This window comes from Stigmatopora argus, chromosome 6, assembly GCF_051989625.1.
Source record: "Stigmatopora argus isolate UIUO_Sarg chromosome 6, RoL_Sarg_1.0, whole genome shotgun sequence".
Taxonomy (NCBI): Eukaryota; Metazoa; Chordata; class Actinopteri; order Syngnathiformes; family Syngnathidae; genus Stigmatopora; species Stigmatopora argus.
Genome location: NC_135392.1, coordinates 11,295,605 through 11,317,058, shown reverse-complemented (window position 1 = coordinate 11,317,058; position 21,454 = coordinate 11,295,605). Strand labels below are relative to the sequence as shown.

The window sequence follows — 21,454 nt, the reverse complement described above, 5'->3', positions numbered from 1 at the left end:
ATTTCATCTTAAATCTCATGTCCATATCAGTTTCTATCAACACTTAATGTATGTCCAACACTTCAATATTTCTGTTCTGTTTGCATTTTTTATTTTTCTACGTGCGTCACTAAATCTACCTAATGTCCAAATTGTTAAGTTGTCCTTTGCTCATGTCTTGTCTGTTAATTCTGGTGGAAGCCTCTAAAGGCAGTTATTATTTTCATCTTTGCCCATTATCCTTGCCCATCATGTGCTGTCTCTAATTCCAGGACGAGAAGAAGGCAGTCACTCCAGCGTCTAAGAAGGCTGCTAAAGGACGACCGTTCCTGAGCCGCGAAAAGAGCGCCGATTCGTCCTCTTCAGCTTCAGCGGAGAAGCAGAGGCAAGAGGCCCGCCGGCGTCTGCTGGCCGCAAAGAAGGCCGCCTCTTTCCGCCAGAACTCTGCCACTGAGAGCTCAGACAGCATTGAAATCTACGTCCCAGAAGCACAGACGCGACTTTGAGGGAGACAGTGAGCGAGAGGAATGTAAGGTCAGATCATATGACAGATAAGTATCGCTGAAAAATACCTGCAAATGGGTGAGTGGAGGGGGGCAATGTAAATGACAAGAGTCAGATAGAGTGGGGGTAGGAGAGGCCAAATGCCCCTTGACTTGGATGGGGGTTGAATTGTTTGTAGGCTGGTCCTGAAGGCATCAAACACTTATATATTGAACTTTTGCATATGTCAGATATTATGGAAGCTGCCAATGAAAACCTGCAGATTAACTTTGTCATTATTTTTACTAATATTTACCATGAGGAAAAAATGAACTAATGATGATAACCTTGTCACAGTATATTTGAAGACAGTTTAAAACATTACGTTAAAATCTATTTAGAGGACACAGTTTTTACTATTGTGCTTTCCATTGTTGTTATTTGCTCCCCAGAATGGCCATTTTGTAGCTTTGCACAACACCGCCTTGTGGCTACCCAACTTTCTAATGCCCGTCTTCCTTGTAGTTACTGGTTTGCTTACTTCATTTTTCATTTCATTTGTTCAAGAAAATAATACTGTAGCTTCCATTTGGAGTACTATTTTGGTTATGATATGACCACGTATGATTCTGTCCAGAAGCTTTATTTTTGTTTTATTTTTTGCCTTAAAGAAACGATAAGATTTTAAAGCAGTTAGTTTACAAAGAGTTTTCAAACAACACATATCTCCATGTAATGCAAATCTCAAAGCGGTACTGGCAGGTTCCAAACATCAGCAATAGACACTGGCCTCAGTTTGTTTTATTAAGTTGGTGGGATTTTTTTTAACCCTCTTTGTCTTTAATGCTTCTCTGTGTATCTTTAGGTTAGAAGCCAGGCTCAGTATGCAAGTTCGTATTCTTTGAGTGGCAACACACTCAACCTGTGTTTAACAGTGCTTTTTTGAATTCTTCGGGAATTTATTTTTTTGTTTGTTTCCTTTTATTTATTTCATTTTTTGCTCAATCAAATCCATCGTAATTCTGTGCAGTTTACCTGCACATTTTTATTTATTTATAGAAAGCTTATATAATTAAAGTATCAATTGTTTTAGCAGTTGTGTTGGCATCAATTTATTCCAAGTGTTGCATGCTTGCTATGAGACCAAACCAACAAAAGATGAATTTGATGAATATAATTGATCTTATAACTTTAATTTTAGCAACAGGTTGCTCTTGTCTCAGTAAAGGGATAAAATTAAACAAAATTGAAATTTATTGAACTTGCAGTTGGCTACTGACAAATATAACTTGCATTTAAGACAAATGTAAAAGTAGATTTAATATTGTTGTTTAAAAACAAAAGAGCTTAAGACTTTTGTCAGCATGTGAGGTTAAAAAGAGACGGTCATATCAGCAAACACACTCACACTTGTTTCACTCAAATCATGACATCATGCCACTAATAGTACAAGAACAGTGAATAATCCTCAAATCAACATGCCCCCTTATAAACAAACTAGAGCTGTTTGAATGCCTTCCAATCCCGGTTTATCTCTGCCATTGGTCAACAAATTTCCCTGGCTAATGGATTCGGGCAATCCATTGCAGTCTCACTTCATGGATCTATTTTATTAAATGGCACCATCAACCCAAAACTGTAGCCCGGGGCTTTGAATTGGAACTGTCCCAATGAGAAGCCTTTTTTTCCACTAACTTGGTGAGTTTTCCATTGATGGGTGGCCTTTGTTTGCTGTTGGGTTTGCCTGCTGGGGATGAGCAGGTTGAAGGCTCAGAGGTGTCAATTGCTTGTTCCTGAGTGAATGTCCCTTCCTTTTTACTGAGGCGAATTGTATCGTTAGCACCTCCCGGATCTTTTGTTTGACCTGAAATCTCTGTCGTTGACTTGATTTGATTTTCCACTCGTAGGCAACAGTTGTCTGACAAGTTATTTGACTTGACTTGGAATAAGCAAATAAGAATCTTCCATTCATGCAGACCGGTTGCAGTTTCCAGCTTGTTGTGCTGTAAACTGTATGGTGAAATACACTTGGAATATAATGTTATGTGGTAAATAGGCTAACACGTAGGCAGTTTAAAATACAATGACAGCTCATTACTGTCAGGCTTTACCTAAAATCTATTTTAGTTTGGCTTTTTTCTACTTTCACAAAGACCCAAACACATCTGTCAAACTGTATAGATGTCAAAGAATCGACCGTAATACAATATGGCAAGATATTGAGGAAAATTTATATTTTAAAGTAAAGGAATTCTGAGGTCGTATGTTTATACAATGTCTAATTCTTTGTGTCCTGACAGAAAATTAAAATACCTAGAGATCTATTTCCTGTGTGGCTTATATGCACACCATAATCACTACAACGTGATATATGCGGTCTTCCTGTAAAACCTTGTGATATTGGTTTATTAAAGGTCCTAAATAGGATTGATTTGGCTTGTAGGATTCCAGTGCTTGATCCAGCCCAGCAGGAAATTCTGAAAACAAAACAAGTAAACCTAATTGACCCTCAAACGGTTATAATATTGATAGCATTGTATCATGTTTGTCCATCTATACAACACTGGAGAAACTTAATTTCCAATTTACCATGTCCTGAGCAATCATATACACTTGTGATTCTGTGTTATCTGTGTCCTTACGACATTGACAACCATCTTTTAAGTGTATGACCTGTTTGATGTTTTAACTGGAATCTTTTGTCAAGCAATTTAATAGTGCAGGAAAGTGCAAATTCGGTATCAAGAGTTCAGCACAACCACTATGCAGTGTTCCAAAGGCCTCCTGAATTGCAAGTTCATTAGCATCTTTGTGTTATCCTAGTGGGGAAGGACTGTGGACGGGTGAGGGGCAGAACCTCTCTTTCACCATAACAGATGATATAGCAGAAACGTATTTCATGAATTAAGCACTTTTAAGAAAATTCACTATAAAATACGTGGAGTGTTGTTCCTTTGAGTAGGATCAGGGTCGTTTAACCTTTGTCACAGATTATATCCTCTTAAAGTACTGTATATGTGCAGATGTAAAGTAATTTCATATCAAAATGATCAATAACAAACCTTGTGCATTTTAAAATGCTACACCGATGTACATAATTTAGATGGATATTATTGTTTACATTGCTGTAGCTCTATTTATACAACTTCAACGTTGTTCAAATGATTTAAAGAAAGGCATCAGGTTGAATAAAGGGAAGAATGACTTTCTCAAAAGTCCATTCCATCATTGCTGTTGTTTTTTTCCAAATGCGTGAAAATACATGTCAATTGACGCTATGTGAGATGTTATATATTTGTACAGTCATCATCTCAAACCCAGCATTTACACAGGGAGGACTCACTGTGAATATTCATCTTTCAATTCCACTTTGACTGGGAGGGTCGGCAGTGATTGTTCACTGTCAGCTTTTCTAAGTCGAAATGGATTGATCATCAAATGAGGTCAATGAGTCTAGATGACCCCCAAATGTAATGTCCACCTATATGAATATACGTACTATCATAATTAATTATCATGGCTGTATTTTTAACAGTTTTTTTATATTAGTTTTAAGTTATTTCAAAAGTTAAATTTGTAATAAATGTAATTCAATAAATGAACAAAAAATAAACTTCTTATGACCTCAAATACCACACTAAAAATGTCATAGTATTTATGTAATTGCCTGCCATTGACAACAATAGACATACAAATCATTTTAAATGAATTGGACTTATATTGTTGTCAATGTCAGACAATGTGGTAATACTGTGGCCTACATGATCCAAAATGTGATGGGCTTTCTTTGTTGTTTGTTTCATTTTAACAAAATTAATCACTTGGCTTGATAAAAGATTAATAATGCAGAATGGCCCAGGCAGTGTTTCGAATTTATATAACAAGAACATTTGGCTGAGTGTTACGTAATGTGTCATCAAGAGGTAACGGTTGCCCACTTTGATGTTTGTAAGTGAATTGCCTTCATAACTTTCAAATTCTTTGCACCTAAAAAGCCACCATTTCAATCTCATGTGTTTTATATTTTGAATGGAAAGGTCTTTCCGTCAGTTAGGATGACACAGAGTTTGGCTGTTGTCCAGATGAGCGCCGTGATTGGCTGACAACTGTCAAAGTGGCAAAATGGAACGTCGCGATTGGCTCAGATCCGTCGATAAGGCGGGACTATCCCAGTGGCGACTGTCAAGATTGGCAAAGGGCTGCGGTTGCTGCGCGCAGGTAAAGAGCAAGCGACGCCGAAAGAAAAACATTCATCCGCGGAAGAAAGCAAACAGTGGGATGGGATCTGGCCGTCCGCCGAAAGCTTTTCTTGCGGAAATACCAGCAAAACGAGGCTTTTAAGTTGGTGGAAGAAATCGGGGAGAAGGAATTGCTCTTGTGTCAACCGTCGTTTGTGTCTCGGACACGCTTCTCGTAGGCAACTTGGACAGCTGCGTGCTTGCCAGCCATCAACAAAGAATGAAAGCATTCAAACGAAGTAAGTGTTATTTGGTCCATGTGCACGTGTCCGTTCTGTTTTTCTCTTTCTTGTTCGATTTGTATGTGTCTGAGCTGTTGCTTTAGCATGGAATGTGTTGTTTTTTCGGGGGTTGAGCGCGTCGCCTGCCAGTGTAAGCGTGTCGTGTTTGATTGTGGAGGGTCGGTCAGCTAGCCAGCTAGTTATCTCCCGAGGTAGCCCAAAAAGGCATCGTGTCCATCTGGCCGAACAACGCACGGCGCATTCCAGACTCCCCATCTGCCCTCTTTGTGTCCTAAAAAATCGGTCTGATCTGTACAAAAAAACTGTCTGCCAATCGTGTGTTTGGGGAAAAAAACGTGCTCGCTTGGGAAAAAAAACTTGTTAGTTTCGGCTAACGGGCTCATGCGAAGCTGAGATTTCTTTTTTTTTAGTCGATCTGTTTAAACCTGGACGCCAACTCTAAAACATGGCTTGGATGTGTCTGTTTTTAAAGAAGCGCAATAATAAGTTTTAGAAGACGCTCGCACATTTCTAGTGGCGCTCAAACAAATGGAAGGAGCATGCGCTTGTAAACAAAAAAAGTTACTAGCTCTTTTGACAATGAGGTGCCACCAATGGCAGACAATGTCGCTGCTGCTGAGAGACCGACGCAAGGAGTTCACAACAACAGCAGGTAGCCATGGACAGCATATCAAGTTGGAAATATAATCTCCAGTCAAATGTACTAGAGGACTTTTAATCAAGTTATTTGAGGGATAAAATGATCATCTAATTTTTAATGCCCAGTAACCCAGATCAAAAGCTCGGAAGTCCCAAAATATGCTCAAAAAGTAAACAGTCATTTTACTTTTCATTCCTTTTTTAAGAAAGCTGCAAGTCAAAGAAATGCTCAATATTCCCCAATAGGTTAGGTTAACTACTGCTGTAAATATTTTTTGAGTAGCAGTGGCTTTCCAAATTATTTAATGTTGCTCTATATTTTTTTAATTGTTTACTGTTTGTTTAGCACTGAAGTCATTTGCATTGTAGCACTGTATGAGCATTGCTATGAGCTGAAAACAGCCTATTTCTTCTTCACATGGTCAATGGACTCCTGGGCCAGCAGCCACTGTGATGTTGATATGCACACAATCTCCTTTGTGAAGACAGGCGCTGCCCTGGGGGTCAGGTTTCACTCAGCCACAGAGAGAGAGAGACATTTAGTGCATTTTGTGACCCACCCCATGGGATCAGGCATGTTCCACTCAGAAGGAGAGATTTACTCCATTGACTATCCAAAACTCCCAACAACAAATGGAATTACCTCATTTTCAATTAAGTGGATTTCCAATACCAGTCGAGGTTTCTGCGTCATTGAAAAAAAACATGAATATGCGTTAGTTAGTTCTGGCCAAATAGAGCATTATATTAACTACAATGTTTGTACATTATGAATTCGGAGCTATCCATCTGATCACTGGTGATATCTTCCCAGCTACAGAAGAGCGTCACATGGAGCAGGAGCAGTCTTCTGCGTTGTCGGACAGTGATGACGGCTCCCCGCTCGACCTGTCAGGAAGGGGACTCTTTGGGAAGCGCCGTCGCCGTGGAAACCTCCCCAAAGAGGCGGTGCAAATTCTAAGGAGCTGGTTGTACGAGCACCGATTCAATGCCTACCCATCGGAACAGGAAAAAGTCAGTTTGTCCAGCCAAACAAACCTCTCTGTTCTGCAGGTAGGAAACTTATTTCAAGTTGAAGAACAACAATTACTAATTATACGTACATGTCCTGTGAGTCTCTCTGTTTACTCTGCATCAGGAGTGCTCACACTTTCTCACTAAAGAAACAATCAAGTCAAAATGATCTACCCATATATTTATTTATCTTTACAACTTATATTGATGTATGTTACATAGCACAATATCTACAATTCAACTGTATTAAATCACCCTTCTCTTTCAGATATGTAACTGGTTTATTAACGCACGCCGCCGCCTCTTGCCTGACCTGCTCCGAAAAGATGGCAAAGACCCCACCAAGTTCACCGTCTCTCGCAAGTTAAGCGGGAAAAGCGAGGGCCACTCGTCCACAGGAGGTGGCGCCAACTCCCCCGACACTCATTCTTCCACCGGCTCCACTCAACAGCGCCCGTCTGTCATCCGCTCGGCCCCTACGTTGGACCTCAGCGTCCTAGGGAACACGGCCACTGCTATCCTGACCGGAGAGAGCTATCCTGGGAAGGACAGCTCTGTTCAGGCGCTGATGAGGCTTGACACGCAAAGACTGCTGAAGGAGGTTGAGGAGCAAGGAGAAAACACGGCAACAGCAGCCGTGACTAGCCCTACGGGAGGGCTCTTCAACACGCCACCCCCGACACCCCCTGAACTCATCCCTTCTCAAGATTTTAGTGATCTGAGGCTCCTAGTTGACGCGGCGCTGCAAAGGGCAGCGGAGCAGGAGAAGCTAAACAGGATCCAAGAGAGTCCAAATATTTCGAAAGTCACCGTAAAGACTGAGAAGGTGGAGTCACAGTGTGGCTCTTACTCGAGTGACATGGGCCCTACGCCTCCGCCGGATGACAGCCAGCAAGTATTGGATCCATGCAGGGTCCAAAGTCTCATGGAGAAGGCGATGGCGGTGTCAGTCCCAGCCAGAGCTCCGTCAACTCCTCTGTCTACAGCTGCACCGGTTTCAGTCCTGATGTCAACATCCAGTTTGTCCCCTGTACCCATGACCAAAGTCATCTGGAATCCAATAGAGATGGACTCCAAGCAGTCACAGCTCATCCCGTCCCACGTGCCGAATTTGCTTACAGTGCTTGGGCAGCCAAAGTTTGAGAAGCATTGCGACGATCCAGTTGCGGATCCAGTTTCATACAGTCCTCCATCGCCTGTGACGAGGCCAGCTGCAATGCAATCGCCTATATCGCTCCAAGCTTCAGGCTCTACCTCCGCGACAAGCCAACCTTCACCAGCAGCAGTCACTCTTGTTCCAGCCACTCCTGCGGCGGCCATGGCCTCGTTCCCAGCCCCGCTTTACCTGCCCTTCCACAAATCCAGTCTATTCCCTCTCGGTGTCCCCTCACCGATGTCCCCTCCCCTTCAGCCTTCCCCTGTCACGACCTCTGGCCAAAGTCTATCTCAACCCCTCAAATCTTCAAGGTCACCAATCACGCCTCTTCTGGGTCTCTCTCCACACCTCATCACAGCCAATAACGATGGAGGAAGCGGGAGTCATTCACACAGGCACTCCACTGTGGTGCCCAGCGTCTGGAGCTTGGTCCACACTGACACCATGCAGGGGAGCCCCCTCCAAGTTGTGAAACCCATCACCAATTCAGTGTGGGGTCCCCAACACGCAGCCTGTACACAGTGAGTGGTAGGCGATTTGGATAACTCTTTGGGGCAGTCAGAGTGCGATGGAATCTTTAAAGAAGAAAAAAAGGGATGTATTATCACCACTCAATGAGTTGATGCATGAAATTTGTTTTAGATGTTTTATTTTCTAGAGCTGCTGGTTCATTGTCCTTTTTAAGTGGTCTAGAATCATGCAACTGCTCTTAGCAACCCTCATTGAGCATTCCATTCAATACACATGGGCGCTCGGCAATGCCTCCATGAACAATCTCGAATTATAGAAAAAGTATTCAAAAAAGTTTCATTCGTTTTTACGTCAAAAATATGGTCCTCGTTTTTAAAATTCCAATGTTTCACATTGGATTTTTGTTTCTAATGTAGTTTAACTGGAGTGAGTTGTGACTTTCTTCAGTTGTTAAGTCACCGGTTAATAGTATTTCTTGTTCCACAAATCCCTCCGCTCCAATCCCATTCCAATCCAACAGTATTGTCCTTCAGGGGCTCGTGGAATGAACGAGGGTCACATTGGCTCTGTTACCGAAGTCGATGGTGTCTGAGCCATAAAGTGTAGCAGCTTGATGACATCATGCTCATCTTGCAGCTCAGTTACAACTGACTTGGCACCTTTATGTCTGAGTCTGATCTTCATGTGAGACGCCATCTTACTATTTGGCCAAAGGTGAAAGTCTTGTGACAGATAAGTGTTTATTGAGGCATATTGTTCTTTTCTCTCTCTCTCTTGATCAGTGCTATAGATATGCCCTATCATTCATTCAATCATAGTTTCCGTGAAACTGTCTTTAGAATTAAATGCAATATTTTTGTGCGACTGAATGTCGACATCATAGAGATACTGTAGCAAACTTGTGAGGTTCTGGGTGACCAGTGTCTTTGGCCCATTTGTACCGTTACGTACATTGCATGTACAATGAGATGGATGAAGTTGTTTTAGTCTCCAGTTCCTTCTAGCATTTTTTTTCAATATGAAATTCAGTCAAGTTCAGGTTTTGTTCAGATTGTCAACAGATGTTCTTGTATACCTCATTTTACACAAGTCATGCTGGGATTAGGTTTTGCGTAGAGAACTAAATATTAAATAACTTTTTTTCCCCCACCCTTCATTATTTTTACTATTTACAAGGCTTGTGATTCCAGAGATGTCTGGTTTAAAGAATTACCAGTAGACAAAAGGTTTTAGATAGCATGATTTTGTACGTTTTAGATGCTTGACATTCCGATTGCCGTAAAATTTATGTATGTAAATATTTCAAAGTTTCAAGGCGTTTTAGTTTGATAATGACATATTGATCTCAAAGATTGTCATTTCTTCACTGCCAAACTCATTCAAAAATGTTCATAAAGTTACTGACCGTTAGCAGTATGACGGGCTTCTGTGCCTTAAACCTTCTAGTGAGGGATTGATGATGTCTCCCTTCTGACTTTTTGTTTTGTTCTTTTTTTACATACATGAGCTAAATAGGTTGTGCAATATACGCCTTAAACTTCAAGTGTGTTTTGTATAAGCGTTTCAAAGAAATAAAAGCTCTGTTTTCAATTATTTTTGGTATTGAAAATTGACTGTTTTAGAAAAAAACACAAAGTTGGCGACTGCAAGAAAAAAAATGGGCCATACCTATGATGTCAAATTATTAGCATTAACTGGCCTCCATTCACTCCCTACTTCTTGCCATTTAGGGCAGTGCTGTGTTCTCCATCTGCGTTCTTGAAGCCCATATATAATGAATTTAGAAATGGTGAATCGTCTGACGGTCACGTTTGTCCCTGCCTCACAAAGAACGCTACCATATTCAACTATATTTTAATGTTTTTTTGTCCATAAACAAATTATCATTCTCTCAGGATGCTACAACAAACATATTGGACTCTAAAGACAACAAAGCTCCTGCTGATGTCCAAGACAGGGAAGCATGTCTGATTAGAAAACATTTTGTCCCTTTTGTTCTAACAAAAATGATTAGAGGGTGCAAAAGAAATACGCTGTATTGTAAATTCTTCTTTATTTACCTTAACAATTTACATCCTGCTGTTTCTCAATACAATTTCCAATTGGGGCCATATCCGTATCATAACAAAACATGCAAATATTTTTTGGTATATAATCATCTGCTGGTCAAATCGGTTTTTTTTAGTTCCTTCGAGATACTAGATTATAACTTTATTTCATTCCGTATTTGGGAAATTCCCTTGGTTGCAGTAGCAAGACAGTAGCAAGCACAGACACAGAAGACATTGTAGACCTAGGTCAGAAAGGAACACAACAGGAGCAAGCTACTTCATTTACAAGTTCAGAGTTAAACCTATTCTGGGGAAGATTCTAGGGCTTTTGCAAGCATGTGGCATGTAGCTAAATGGCAGGAAGAGGTAAATACTTCAACTCTTGTGCATCAAATTGTCCAATTAGCTTGACATTGTGTGGCGAATGGGATCTCAACACTATCAGTCAATGAGATGCGGCACTTCATATTAAACTTCAAGATTGTTAGAAAATATTTTATATTCAAATGAGACTAAAGCCAATGGTATGGTATGTACGTATTGCTTCGGACGGGTGACAACGTGAGTGGGAAAACGCAGGTGGGTGGTTTTCTACTCGTCATCCTTGTCTTTTGCACCATGTTTGAGGATACGGGTGAACTCGGCGTAATTAAAATTGCCCTTCTTATCGATAGGTGCCTCGCGGAAGAGCTCGTCCACATCTTCGTCGGTGAAACGGTCGCCCATGGTGGTAAGCAGTTCCCTCAGATGGTCCTCGTGGATGACACCTTTTGAGTAGAAGTTCAATTGAGACACCTAACTTGCACTTTGACCTTTTGACTTGAAGGAACTATATCTGATGACAACTCACCAGAGCCTTCCTCATCAAAACAGGCGAAGGCATTGCGGATGACGTCTTCCGGGTCTGTGCCGTTGAGCCTTTCCCCAAACATGGTAAGAAACATGGTGAAGTTGATGGGTCCAGGTGCTTCGCTCATCATGCCCTCCAGGTAATCATCAGATGGGTTTTTACCTAACGGCAGAAAAGGATGTACATGAATCTCTTGCAGGAATAATTCTGAGTAGAAGGAGACATGGGTAATTCGTAAAATGGTAAAGTCTAAGGAAAGGAAGGGAAATACCCAAAGAGGCCAACATATCGTGCAGATCCTCTTTGTCAATGAAGCCATCCCTGTTCTGGTCAATCATGTTGAAGGCTTCTTTGAACTCTTGGATCTGAGACTGGTCAAACATGGCGAAAACGTTGGAAGTGGCCCGCTGGGGGCGCTTCTTCGTCGTCTTCCCCTTGGCGCGCTTGCTCGACATGGTGGCAGCTCTGTTTGGGCCTATGCCAACAATGATTAAAAGGGACATTAATTGACCTTATGTTTTCGCTAGAATATATGGTACGTGACAGTAGACTAAAAATTATAACTGCGGAATGGAGTGGAGTTTAACTTCGCACATTAAGCAAGTTGAATGTTTTAAAAAAAGCATACTTGGTACAGATTACAGAAGAAACAATGACCACTTCTAAGATTTTTGGAGACTTTTAAAAATATTTGTTCTTTAACATTTAATTTTCACTGGCAATATTCCTACATTTAGGCTGAAGTTGATGTACTGGAAATCACAGAATGTCATTGGTAATGTATATTGTATTTCCTCTAGCGTTGGGCAAAGCATAGTCATTTGCGATTGGTCTATGTTTCCATTGCAGGAAAAAAAACATAAATGCATCTGAAATGTACAAAATGAAAGTTAAATTATAATGTTACTAACTACATATGGTGTGCAGCAAAACGAATCCTGCACAATGCATAAATAGTGTCCATCATTCTAACATCTTCACACATTCTGTCCCCCATAAGGGAGATGACACCTTTTCACAGTATCTAACATGACATGTACCTACAAATAGGCCTGCCATTCATTTTCAGCTCTGACATGTGTGTTGTGAGATGTGATTCATTATTGCTGTTGACACCAAGGAAGCTCGTTCAGTTTGAAGCAATGCATCAACTTTAATAGATGAGTCACACCAAAGTGACATCACACTCTTGGGTCCCTGTGCCACATGACTGTATATTCCATTTCAGCCAGTTGCAAAATGAGATGGCTACCCCAACTCCCACATCCCACCCTCAAGGGGGAGATTCAGACAGTGTGGTTTAACTGTTGTATCCCACCCCCTAATTTTACTGCATCTTCAAAGATAAAGTGCTTTTAAATTATTACTATTTCAATATACAGTTGTTTACTTGTTATAGGACAAATGTTCATGCATTCATTTCCCATAGCTCTTATCCTCACTGGTGTGTTGTAGGGTGCTGGAGCCTATCACAGCCAACGATGGCCACCAGGCGGGGGACCCTGAATTGGTGGCCAGCCAATCGCGGATATGATAAATGTCATACAATATTTGATCATGGGGATAGTTTGAACATAGAACAATTAAATTCATGCAAAATTACTTCATATGGATTTTTATAGAACAAGTTGAATTTGACTTTACAAGGTTGTATTGTGATAATTGTAAAAAGAGAAACATTGTTCTTGGGTGCAGTTGCACATAAGATAATACATACATTGACTCCTTTCTACAATATATTTCTCGGGCAAATGACCAATTACAGCAAATTTTTCTTTATTGCATTTTTTATAGTGGTGCCAAACAATTAAATAGGCAGCAACGGCCCATTTTTGGCAACAAAAAAGTGCACAACTTCGGCACATATTTAAGGCCTGCGGCATCCCTTAAAAATAATAATAGACCTCAGCTGCTCTATATTCCCAAACGTGTCTTCTCTACGAATGTGTGTGTGAGATGGTTTTTCATTGTGTCTAATGTAGAAAAGCACGTTAGCCTCTATTGCCTATTGATTTATTGAAGGAAAAGCCTGGCTGTGATAAGCATTTCTAATTGTATCATTATCCACATATAGTATCATCAGCATGACCTTTTAATGTCAATGTATCTGAGTACTGGCATCTAGGCACGTACCGAAAAGGTTTAAATATATATTATATATTTAAAATTTTCAAAAGATATATAGTTTGGTAAACAAGACGACGATATTAACTGTTAACGTTAACCGAGTGTTCAGAAATAAAAATAGAAGTATTTTTTTTCCTATCTCATTGTCCACAAGACCAAATTGGAAACTAACCAGAATCTTAATTCCAATTCATCCCATAAGTAACCATGAAATTTGCCATCAGATAAGGCTGGCTCTCATCCACATAGCTTTATATTACTCATCCGTGTGTGTGTGTGTTTTAAAAGTTGAACTAGCTCCAATGTTAACATTCAAATTTGAGGCGTTTAATTGAATTATCTGCTTGGCTCTGGTAGAACAATTGAGTACTGTTTTGCAGTTAGAGTATGATCGATGAGTAAAGTTCGGCCTTTGCGGGCCTCAGCTATGCAGAGTGCATGAGTCAACAAACACAATATAGTAACTATTTTAGACTTCAGCAACAGATGGATCAGAGCACGGCTTAGGTTTGTTGTTGCATTTGTTCCGTAGATCAAAAGTTCTTAGCTGCATAAACTTTGGAACCCTGAAAAATAGAGGTGCTTCAGTATTGCATTTGTGGTTCGAACATTATATTTTTTTTCTATTGTCAAAGGCTGCAGGAATATTAATGGTCCAACTTTGCTGTAGATATACGCAGACAAATATATACTGACAATAAATCCACAGTTTTTTGTGATTAAATAGAAACAAAACAAAAAGATGAACATTCTGTTTTAAGAACACATTGATGTATCACTTATATATCTTTATATTTTGCAAAGATACCGTGCAACTTTCGGTGCTTTATGTGCCATACCCACCCGCCCATTTCTGGTTCTGACCCATCAGTTGAGAATGACGACTTTTGACCTTTTCCTTTTTAATCCCAGAGTCACTCTTAACACAAAACAGACCCACATAGTCACTCACACAAGTGATGTGACTAAACAGCCTTCCTGTCATCAGTTCACCTAACCATGGAGTTCAAAGGTCACGAGTTACAAAAACACAGAATGTGAAATTTAAGCGAGTGAGTGAAAGAGATCTAAATGGGTCAAAGAAATTCCTCTGTGTAATGGACCAAACAAACATACAGTATACAAACAAGCGATCTCTGCACCCAGCCTTAAAACCACATCTCTACCGCAACACATTTCCATCATATTTTCAGCATTCCCAAAATATTTTGCAAGATCCATAAGGAAATAGGCCTTCTTTCTCACCTTGGTTTCAGGTAGATTTATGTGGGACTCCCTCAAACGCCTTTTGTCCACTGTTCCAGACACAGCACTAAGTAGGAAGGGAAACAGGCAGTCCCACGGAAAAGTTTGTTTAAAGAATCAGACCCTCCCCTTCCTGTGCTAGCCAATGGCGATGTTGTCCCGGCATGTACAAAGACATCTCAGGGCCAGGCCATTTCTCCATACAAGGGTAAAGAATGCACAGGCTGGAGCTTGCTACTGCCACACAGACATGAGCAAGGATGTTTGCAGGGGGAGTAGGCAGAAATGACAGGAACTCCGATAAGGCTGCCTTATTTAGAGAAATGATGTAAATATTTAGGAAGAGGAGGTGCAGGATGGTGCGGTGTTGTGAGCAGATGCAGAGATGTTATGCGAGCATCAGTGTCTGAATTAGAAGAGCAGTGGTTCCCTTAAATAGACACTCTGCTTTGCCATCACTGCGACATAAACATGCCATGAACCCATTGATTTAAGCCATTGCTGCACACTTCCCTTCATGGTTAAGCGTCTACTTTGCAGCTCGAAAATGTAAATGTCACCTCTTGTATTTTTTACTGTATGAATTTTCAATATAGAACTACCAAATGAAAGTACGACTGAAAAAAATGGAAAATCACATTTGTTTCCTTCATCACCACTAAGTGTAAATTTAATTATGAAACGGCCACTTGGTGGTGTAGTGCAGGGGTTGGGAACCTTTTTGACAGAAAGAGTCTTAAACAAATGTTATTCCTTGAGAGCCATAGTCAGAATTTAAAAGTAAAAATATATGAAAGTAAAAATGTTAGTAAGGAGATGTGTGAATTGAAAAAAAAAACAAATCAGACTGACTGCTTCCAACATGAATCAATTTTTGTTACAGAAGTAATAGTGCCAGCATGACTTTTTAGTTGCTACAGCTCACCCCCCGCGACCCTAGTGAGGATAAAGCAGTTCAGAAAATGAGATGAGACAAGGAAGCATTCTTTGTGTTTCAAATGTTAAACTTTTAATTGACTAATATGGCCTGGAATAAAGGTGAGATGATGTATAATACTAAGTAAAAATATTACTCAATATTTGGTCAAGTGAGTGTACTGACACTGTTTTATAGCATCAAGACAACAAAAATCATGACTGTTCTACGTTATCTTCAAAACAAGGACATTGATTTGGGAGGACAAACCACCTCGGGGAGCGCGGTAAGCAAGCCACCATCTTTTCCACATTCAATATGGCGGGACAATGTGGGCGTGGTTACGCCTATTGTCGACGGAAATGCGTAAATTATGCACATGCGCAGTGTCTTGCCCTTTCTAGCAGCCTTTCTTTGCTTACGGACGACTAGCATGCCAACAAGGTAAGTCGTTGAGCAATTTACTGGCCTAAGTGCATTTTTATCACGCTACCGATAGATCTTTTAGGAATCAATTGAGCCAAAAACGCCAACAAATCTGTTAGTTTAATACCTGGTTGAACACACCGTTGACAATTTAAGTTTGGTCTCCTTTCCCCCCCACATATGACTAGTTAGCATTAGCGTCACGACGACGCTCCCTATTTGTAAGTCGTTGAGCAATTTACTGGCCTAAGTGCATTTTTATCACGCTACTGATAGATTTTTTAGGAATCAATTGAGCCAAAAACGCCAACAAATCTGTTATTTTAATGCCTGGTTGAACACACCGTTGACAATTTAAGTTTGGTCTCCTTCCCCCCCCCCCACATATGACTAGTTAGCATTAGCGTCACGACGACACTCCCTATTTGATTAAAAAAGTGTGTTGCCCGTTTTCTCTCCATTATCGAGTCGTGTGTCTTTTTAATTTAATCAAAAAACGCCGAGACATCAACGCACAGTTTGCTGGGTAAAGGCTCACTCAAAAATGACATCCAGAGGCATGACTTGTATTTGATGATAGTTTTCACTGCGTGTCCTAAACACCCGTTTCTAATCTGTAATTATTCTGTTTTCACAAAATCATTTATACAAAAATTGTTAAGCCAACTTTCTCCTAACTGTTAATGTTACTCTGATTCATCGCCTTGTCTGGAAAAAGGAAAATAGCACGGAGCACTAACTTATTTTCATTCTTTATCTTGATCGTTTATTAAATTTCTTGTAATTGTTTTTGTAAATCCCAAATAGCTTGGTTAAATCAAGTTCTCTATGTTTAGCAACATGATGCAGCTCTTCCTTTATGCCCAGAACAATTACACAAGGAGACTAGGCCAGATTAAGGTAAAATGTCTGTCTCTATATATGATAATGTTTGCTTTTTTTTTTTTTGCATGCACCAGTCCCACATCTCAAATTCTGGAGTGAGTCTAAAAGATTTTCCTCACAAGTTGCCCGCTTGAAGATGTGGTGTATCTAAACTCTGGATAATGCTGGGTAAATGTATTTTTTTTTATTGTAGAAAATCCAAGTAAAGTAAAAGTTTAATCATTGTAACTCAATGTGATATCTGTTATGAATTATATCACCATGGTGAGCATTTACTGAATGTAACTTGTGTTGTTACTTATCCCCCTCTCATATAGGTAAAGTGAGAGGCCAGACCCCTGAGTAAGAAGGATCTTACTTTTAATGTTTGCCCAAAAGGAGATTTGAGCTGCAATTCTCTTTTTTAAAACACTTGGTGAAAAAAGACCTAAAAGCCTTTCATGGGTCTTTTTTTTTTTTTTAAATTGTTTTATTTTCAAAGTCTTTTCTTGAATAAATCTTGCCCCAAAAAAATTATAAGTGTGCTTTGGAAATATTTTATAAGACTTTTTTTACAAAATTTTATTCTAAGTGTAAAAATCTGTATTTCTGTCTGCAGGTGGAGAAAAGACTGGCCACACCAATCAACACTTCTGTGATATTTATGCCTAAGTGTGCTAATGTTTTCCTGTTAATAAATCTTTGACTTATGTTACTTGCATTCTTGTGTTAGGTAAATGAAGAATAAATATTACATGTTTACATTTCAAAAGCATTTATTTTTCCACAAACATTGGGGCTTTCTGGATGAGTTCACATGGGCCATCCAGCATCTAAAAATGTAGTGGTGCCATCGTCCATTTACCGATGGACGATCAATCTTCTTCCCCTTGGGTGTAATTCTGAAGGGGGGAAAAAGGTTAGGGGACCCATACATCAAGTCCAACACTAAAAAAAGACTGGGGACTAAGTCAGAACATTTTGACAAAAAAATTAAAGGTATACTTACCAGGAAGGCCCTTCCCATAACACCAGTCAAGTGCCATCTCTCCTTTCCTCAGTCAGCAAGCAACATTAAAGCTCCAGGAGAGAGGGGGGAAAGGAATTATTAGACATACACTTGTGATAACTTCAAAACTCAGTGGCTTGGTTTGCTTTTTCTTTTGGTCCAAGGCAGACTCAAAAATAAGAGTCTATAAGAGGGATCTCCAACACCAGTCCTCAAGGGCCCCTATCCAGTCAATTTTCCATTTCTTCCAACACCAAAATCAAATGATTGTGTTCAAGTGCCTGGGCAGCTTGCTGATGAGTTGATCATTTGATTCAGATGTGGTGGGAGATATGGAAAACATACTGGACAGGGGCCCTCAAGGACTGGAGTTGGAGACCCCTGCTCTATAACATGTACCAGTGAGGGGATGATGGCATCCAAGACTGCACCGATCACCGTGTCACCCTTTCTTTAGTGTTGATTTGGTCAACTTGGATGGACCCCAAAGAGAAGCAAGATAAAAAATGAGTAGGTTTAGTACACATGACATTAAAATAAGAAATAAAATAAATAACCTGATATACTTGGGTCTTACCTCATCCACAACTCCTGCCTTGATTTCTTTGGTCCACTCGTCGATTTTGACAGATTTCACCTCATCCGTCTCCGTGTCTTTAAACATCTACAAAACACTAAAGTGTGATTATGTATTTGCTCATTTAACAATTTGGATGCACAAATGACCCACATCCATGTCCCATGTAAATCATTTCAAATCCATTCATTTAAAAAATATATATCCCAAAAAGTCATCATTGCTTCCATTTTTCTCTTGCACCGAGGAAAAAAATGTTTACTTAACCATGTTTAAAACCAAATCAAAAATGACCCCGTGCACTATTTTTGAACTAATGTCTCACTTGGGTTTTGTCCGAATCACATTTAAAACTAAAAATGAAAAGGTCCAAGCCCTGAGGTCTTCCTTTAAGAAAGTGAAGGGAAAACAAGCTGAGGATAGAGATGAGATAGAGCGATAGAGTATTCCCTCTAATATCACGGCTTCAACTTTTGCGCTTTCACTAAATCGCAGATTTTTTTAAACATTTTTTTCATAAATGTGAAAATCCACACTGAAACTCGCAAGCGGAATCCACTCCGTGTCTTTCTGCTTGCTACAAGTACTCAGCATTGAAGTTACATTTATTTATTTTTAAATAGGGGTGACCTTACTTCGCGGTTTTTCGTTTATCGCGGCCATGTCTGGTCTACATTAACCATGAGAATCGAGGGATTACTGTATATTCTATTAGTACAGTGGTACCTTGACATACGAGTGGCCTGACACGAGTAAAATTTCGGGCAAATATTTATCTTGAGATACGAGACAAATGTTGATATACGAGCAGACAGTGGACACGAGATGATGCTCATAAGAACATCATGGCCGCTGTCTCCCTCCCCGCAACTCTCTCTTTGTAATGTCTCTGCGAGCACTGGGCGGATCGTTGCATTTTTTCAGTGTTTGCCCCCCCGTTAATCAGTGCGAATGGCGTATATACTACTTCACGTTGGCAAGTAGTCGTGCGTTATCCTATTGTGAGGACATGTGTGCAACATTTTGGGATTTTTTTGAAGGGAATACAAACTCAAACAACCCTCGATATTGACTGAAAGTCAGTGTGGAGGCAGGGCAGAAAGAGCCAACCGGGGAGAAAAGTATCAAAATGTCAAACAAAATTACAATTAAGATTAGTGTTAGGTTCAATAACATTTATTTTTGAGTGTCTGACTCATAATCCAAGTTAATTTAAAGCTGTTTATGTTATGTTACAAGCACCCCCTCTCCCTCCCCTCTGTCCGTCTCTCTGCCCCCCTTCGAAATCTGTATAATTTTATAATTAAACACATTTTAGTAATATTAAACCACTAGTTGTGTTACTTTGTTAATAGATGACGAATTAGAACAAATAAAACATGTTTCCCAATTCAATATCCTGTTTTTGGTGTTTTTCCAGAGGGTGGGAACGAATTAATTTGTTTTTAGTTCATTTCAATGGGAAACGACATACGACCTTAGTCCCTAAGCTTGTATCTCGAGGTACCACTGTATACTCTATTCCTTACACCTCCACTAGATGGCACTTGTCTGGGTGCGAGTTAGCCACACAGGTTCCTGCTATTAAAATGCAACACTAAGCCAGTTAGTGTTTTCATTCTGAATTAGAATGTATCATAATGGAAAAACAAACTAATTTAGCAAAGCCGTGAATCCTGAACACTGATATTTAATTACACGGATCGAGAAAACATAATCTATTTAAAAAAAACCACTCACTTTGCTGACAAACCGTTATGGCGTCGACAAGCTGATCATCTTGCCCGTTTTGGCCATTCTTGACGTTTCCCAGCAATCTGTGCTCGCTGGGGGAACTGAAAAACACAGTAGAATGATTTCTTATTAAACATACATAGCTATAGGTAACGCAATGTAGCCAATTTGTTTGCAAACATTTTTCGGTTCGATCCACGTGAGGCTATATCACGCGATCGAAGCATGCGCCCGTCAAAAGGCACTCTTAAAACTAGAACTGGGGCTTCGAAATACCCAAATGACAGCGTACCGAATGCGCTGCATTGTCCCGTGAGAGCTTTAGCTGGTGTTTCGTCGGTAAATCGTCACTTCTGAGCTACTCTGCAGAGCACTGCCGTACTAGCTCTTGGCTCCCGGCTCATCCGCCATTTTAAAGAATGGCGGCCACTTGAACCCTGACCTCGGGCATGCGCATTAAAAATAGACACGAAAACCATATTTTTTTCTCATAATAACGTATATTAAACAAATACACGTTATTATGAAAACAATGTAGTATTTTTTTGTGTCTATTTTTTTTGCGCATTTCACATCTACGCCTTCAGTATTGCTACGTCTGAATTAATCCAACCCCCAATAACTATTTTATGTCTATAAAACCTGTCGCCAATTCGAAATCTGATTGGTTAAAGCAACCGATTTATCGACGCTTTTTTTATGCTGCAGGGCTTTTATGCTGCAGAAATAATGGCTTAAATGTGATTGGTTAAACGCTTAAATAAGAAAACACACATCCGGAAGTGGCGGCTCGGTGGAGCGAGTGGTTTGCGCGTCTCCTCACAGCTCTGGGGTCCTGGGTTCGAATCCAGGTCACGTCCACCTGTGTGGAGTCTGCAAGGTCTCCCTGGGCCCATGTGGGTTTCCTCCAGGTGAGGCCAATGTGCTAATCACTCGCCATATCCATCACAATAAATTATGGAGATTTACATCACTAAGTGACTCCATACATCAACAATTAAAAACCTAGATCATAGAGTACAAGTAATATAAACTAGAAAGTAATGCAGTGCAAAAAAAAACATGTCCAAAATATTTTCAATATTTTAGAGGAAGACTGTGTGTAACATTTCGAAAATATATTGTGTTTCTTGTGTAATACCTTTCCACCTCTATCCCTTGAAAAACTGTGCTTTGTGTATAGATCCAGTAACGTCCTCTACTGGATACATTTATCATAACTATCACAGTAACAGTGTATGTAGTATACATTCTAAACTTTTTAAACCCAGTGCCTGCAATCATGAGTAACCTTAAAACACGGTTGCTCCCAAGTTTTCGTATACATATATAAAATACTACTTTAATTTCGTTGGCATTTATGCATGTTTATTGAGCTCGTTAACATTTAGAATAATATGATAACAATACGTTTTACGTCACATAGAAGCATG

At 40.0% G+C, this 21,454-nt stretch overlaps 3 protein-coding genes and 2 long non-coding RNA genes across 9 annotated transcripts in view; 2 read left to right on the top strand and 3 right to left on the bottom strand.

Annotated features, from left to right (window-relative positions):
* The window catches only part of dlgap4b (discs, large (Drosophila) homolog-associated protein 4b), a 60,504-nt gene extending 58,950 nt beyond the window's left edge, over nucleotides 1–1,554 (top strand). For 4 of the 5 annotated variants that reach the window (XM_077602453.1, XM_077602455.1, XM_077602456.1 and 1 more), the window contains one exon: nucleotides 252–1,554. In XM_077602453.1, coding sequence (XP_077458579.1) covers nucleotides 252–485 — 234 coding nt within the window. In that variant the 3' untranslated portion in view covers nucleotides 486–1,554. The remainder of the gene's footprint in view (nucleotides 1–251) is intronic. The other variant, XM_077602457.1, reaches the window with a different exon arrangement.
* A 2,952-nt stretch (nucleotides 1,555–4,506) lies between these two features.
* Nucleotides 4,507–9,815, top strand: tgif2 (TGFB-induced factor homeobox 2). Its single transcript, XM_077602677.1, has 3 exons — nucleotides 4,507–4,939; nucleotides 6,396–6,634; nucleotides 6,864–9,815. Exons 1-3 carry the CDS (start codon nucleotides 4,921–4,923, stop codon nucleotides 8,274–8,276), a joined length of 1,671 nt encoding a protein of 556 aa, XP_077458803.1. The 5' UTR covers nucleotides 4,507–4,920; the 3' UTR covers nucleotides 8,277–9,815.
* An 810-nt stretch (nucleotides 9,816–10,625) lies between these two features.
* On the bottom strand, nucleotides 10,626–14,644 carry myl9b (myosin, light chain 9b, regulatory). Its single transcript, XM_077602676.1, has 4 exons — nucleotides 14,496–14,644; nucleotides 11,395–11,598; nucleotides 11,124–11,285; nucleotides 10,626–11,040 (listed from the first exon to the last, which is right to left on the bottom strand). Exons 2-4 carry the CDS (start codon nucleotides 11,576–11,578, stop codon nucleotides 10,865–10,867), a joined length of 522 nt encoding a protein of 173 aa, XP_077458802.1. The 5' UTR covers nucleotides 11,579–11,598; nucleotides 14,496–14,644; the 3' UTR covers nucleotides 10,626–10,864.
* A 2,815-nt stretch (nucleotides 14,645–17,459) lies between these two features.
* Nucleotides 17,460–17,771, bottom strand: LOC144075710 (uncharacterized). Its single transcript, XR_013300612.1, has 2 exons — nucleotides 17,711–17,771; nucleotides 17,460–17,603 (listed from the first exon to the last, which is right to left on the bottom strand). It is a non-coding gene; the product is annotated as an uncharacterized LOC144075710 (long non-coding RNA).
* LOC144075709 (uncharacterized) lies at nucleotides 17,767–20,449 on the bottom strand. Its single transcript, XR_013300611.1, has 4 exons — nucleotides 20,314–20,449; nucleotides 20,028–20,122; nucleotides 18,288–18,374; nucleotides 17,767–18,182 (listed from the first exon to the last, which is right to left on the bottom strand). It is a non-coding gene; the product is annotated as an uncharacterized LOC144075709 (long non-coding RNA).
* Between the last annotated feature and the right edge of the window lie 1,005 nt (nucleotides 20,450–21,454).

What these genes read in the sequence shown, in the direction of transcription:
- tgif2 (XM_077602677.1), top strand. An exon ending in CAAACCTCTCTGTTCTGCAG is followed by an intron (nt 6,635 to 6,863) that starts GTAGGAAACTTA and finishes CTTCTCTTTCAG; the next exon opens with ATATGTAACTGGTTTATTAA.
- myl9b (XM_077602676.1), bottom strand. Translation starts at nt 11,578, where the DNA reads ATGTCGAGCAAGCGCGCCAAGGGGAAGACGACGAAGAAGCGCCCCCAG. An exon ending in CGATATGTTGGCCTCTTTGG is followed by an intron (nt 11,286 to 11,394) that starts GTATTTCCCTTC and finishes TTCTGCCGTTAG; the next exon opens with GTAAAAACCCATCTGATGAT. An exon ending in TTTTGATGAGGAAGGCTCTG is followed by an intron (nt 11,041 to 11,123) that starts GTGAGTTGTCAT and finishes TCTACTCAAAAG; the next exon opens with GTGTCATCCACGAGGACCAT.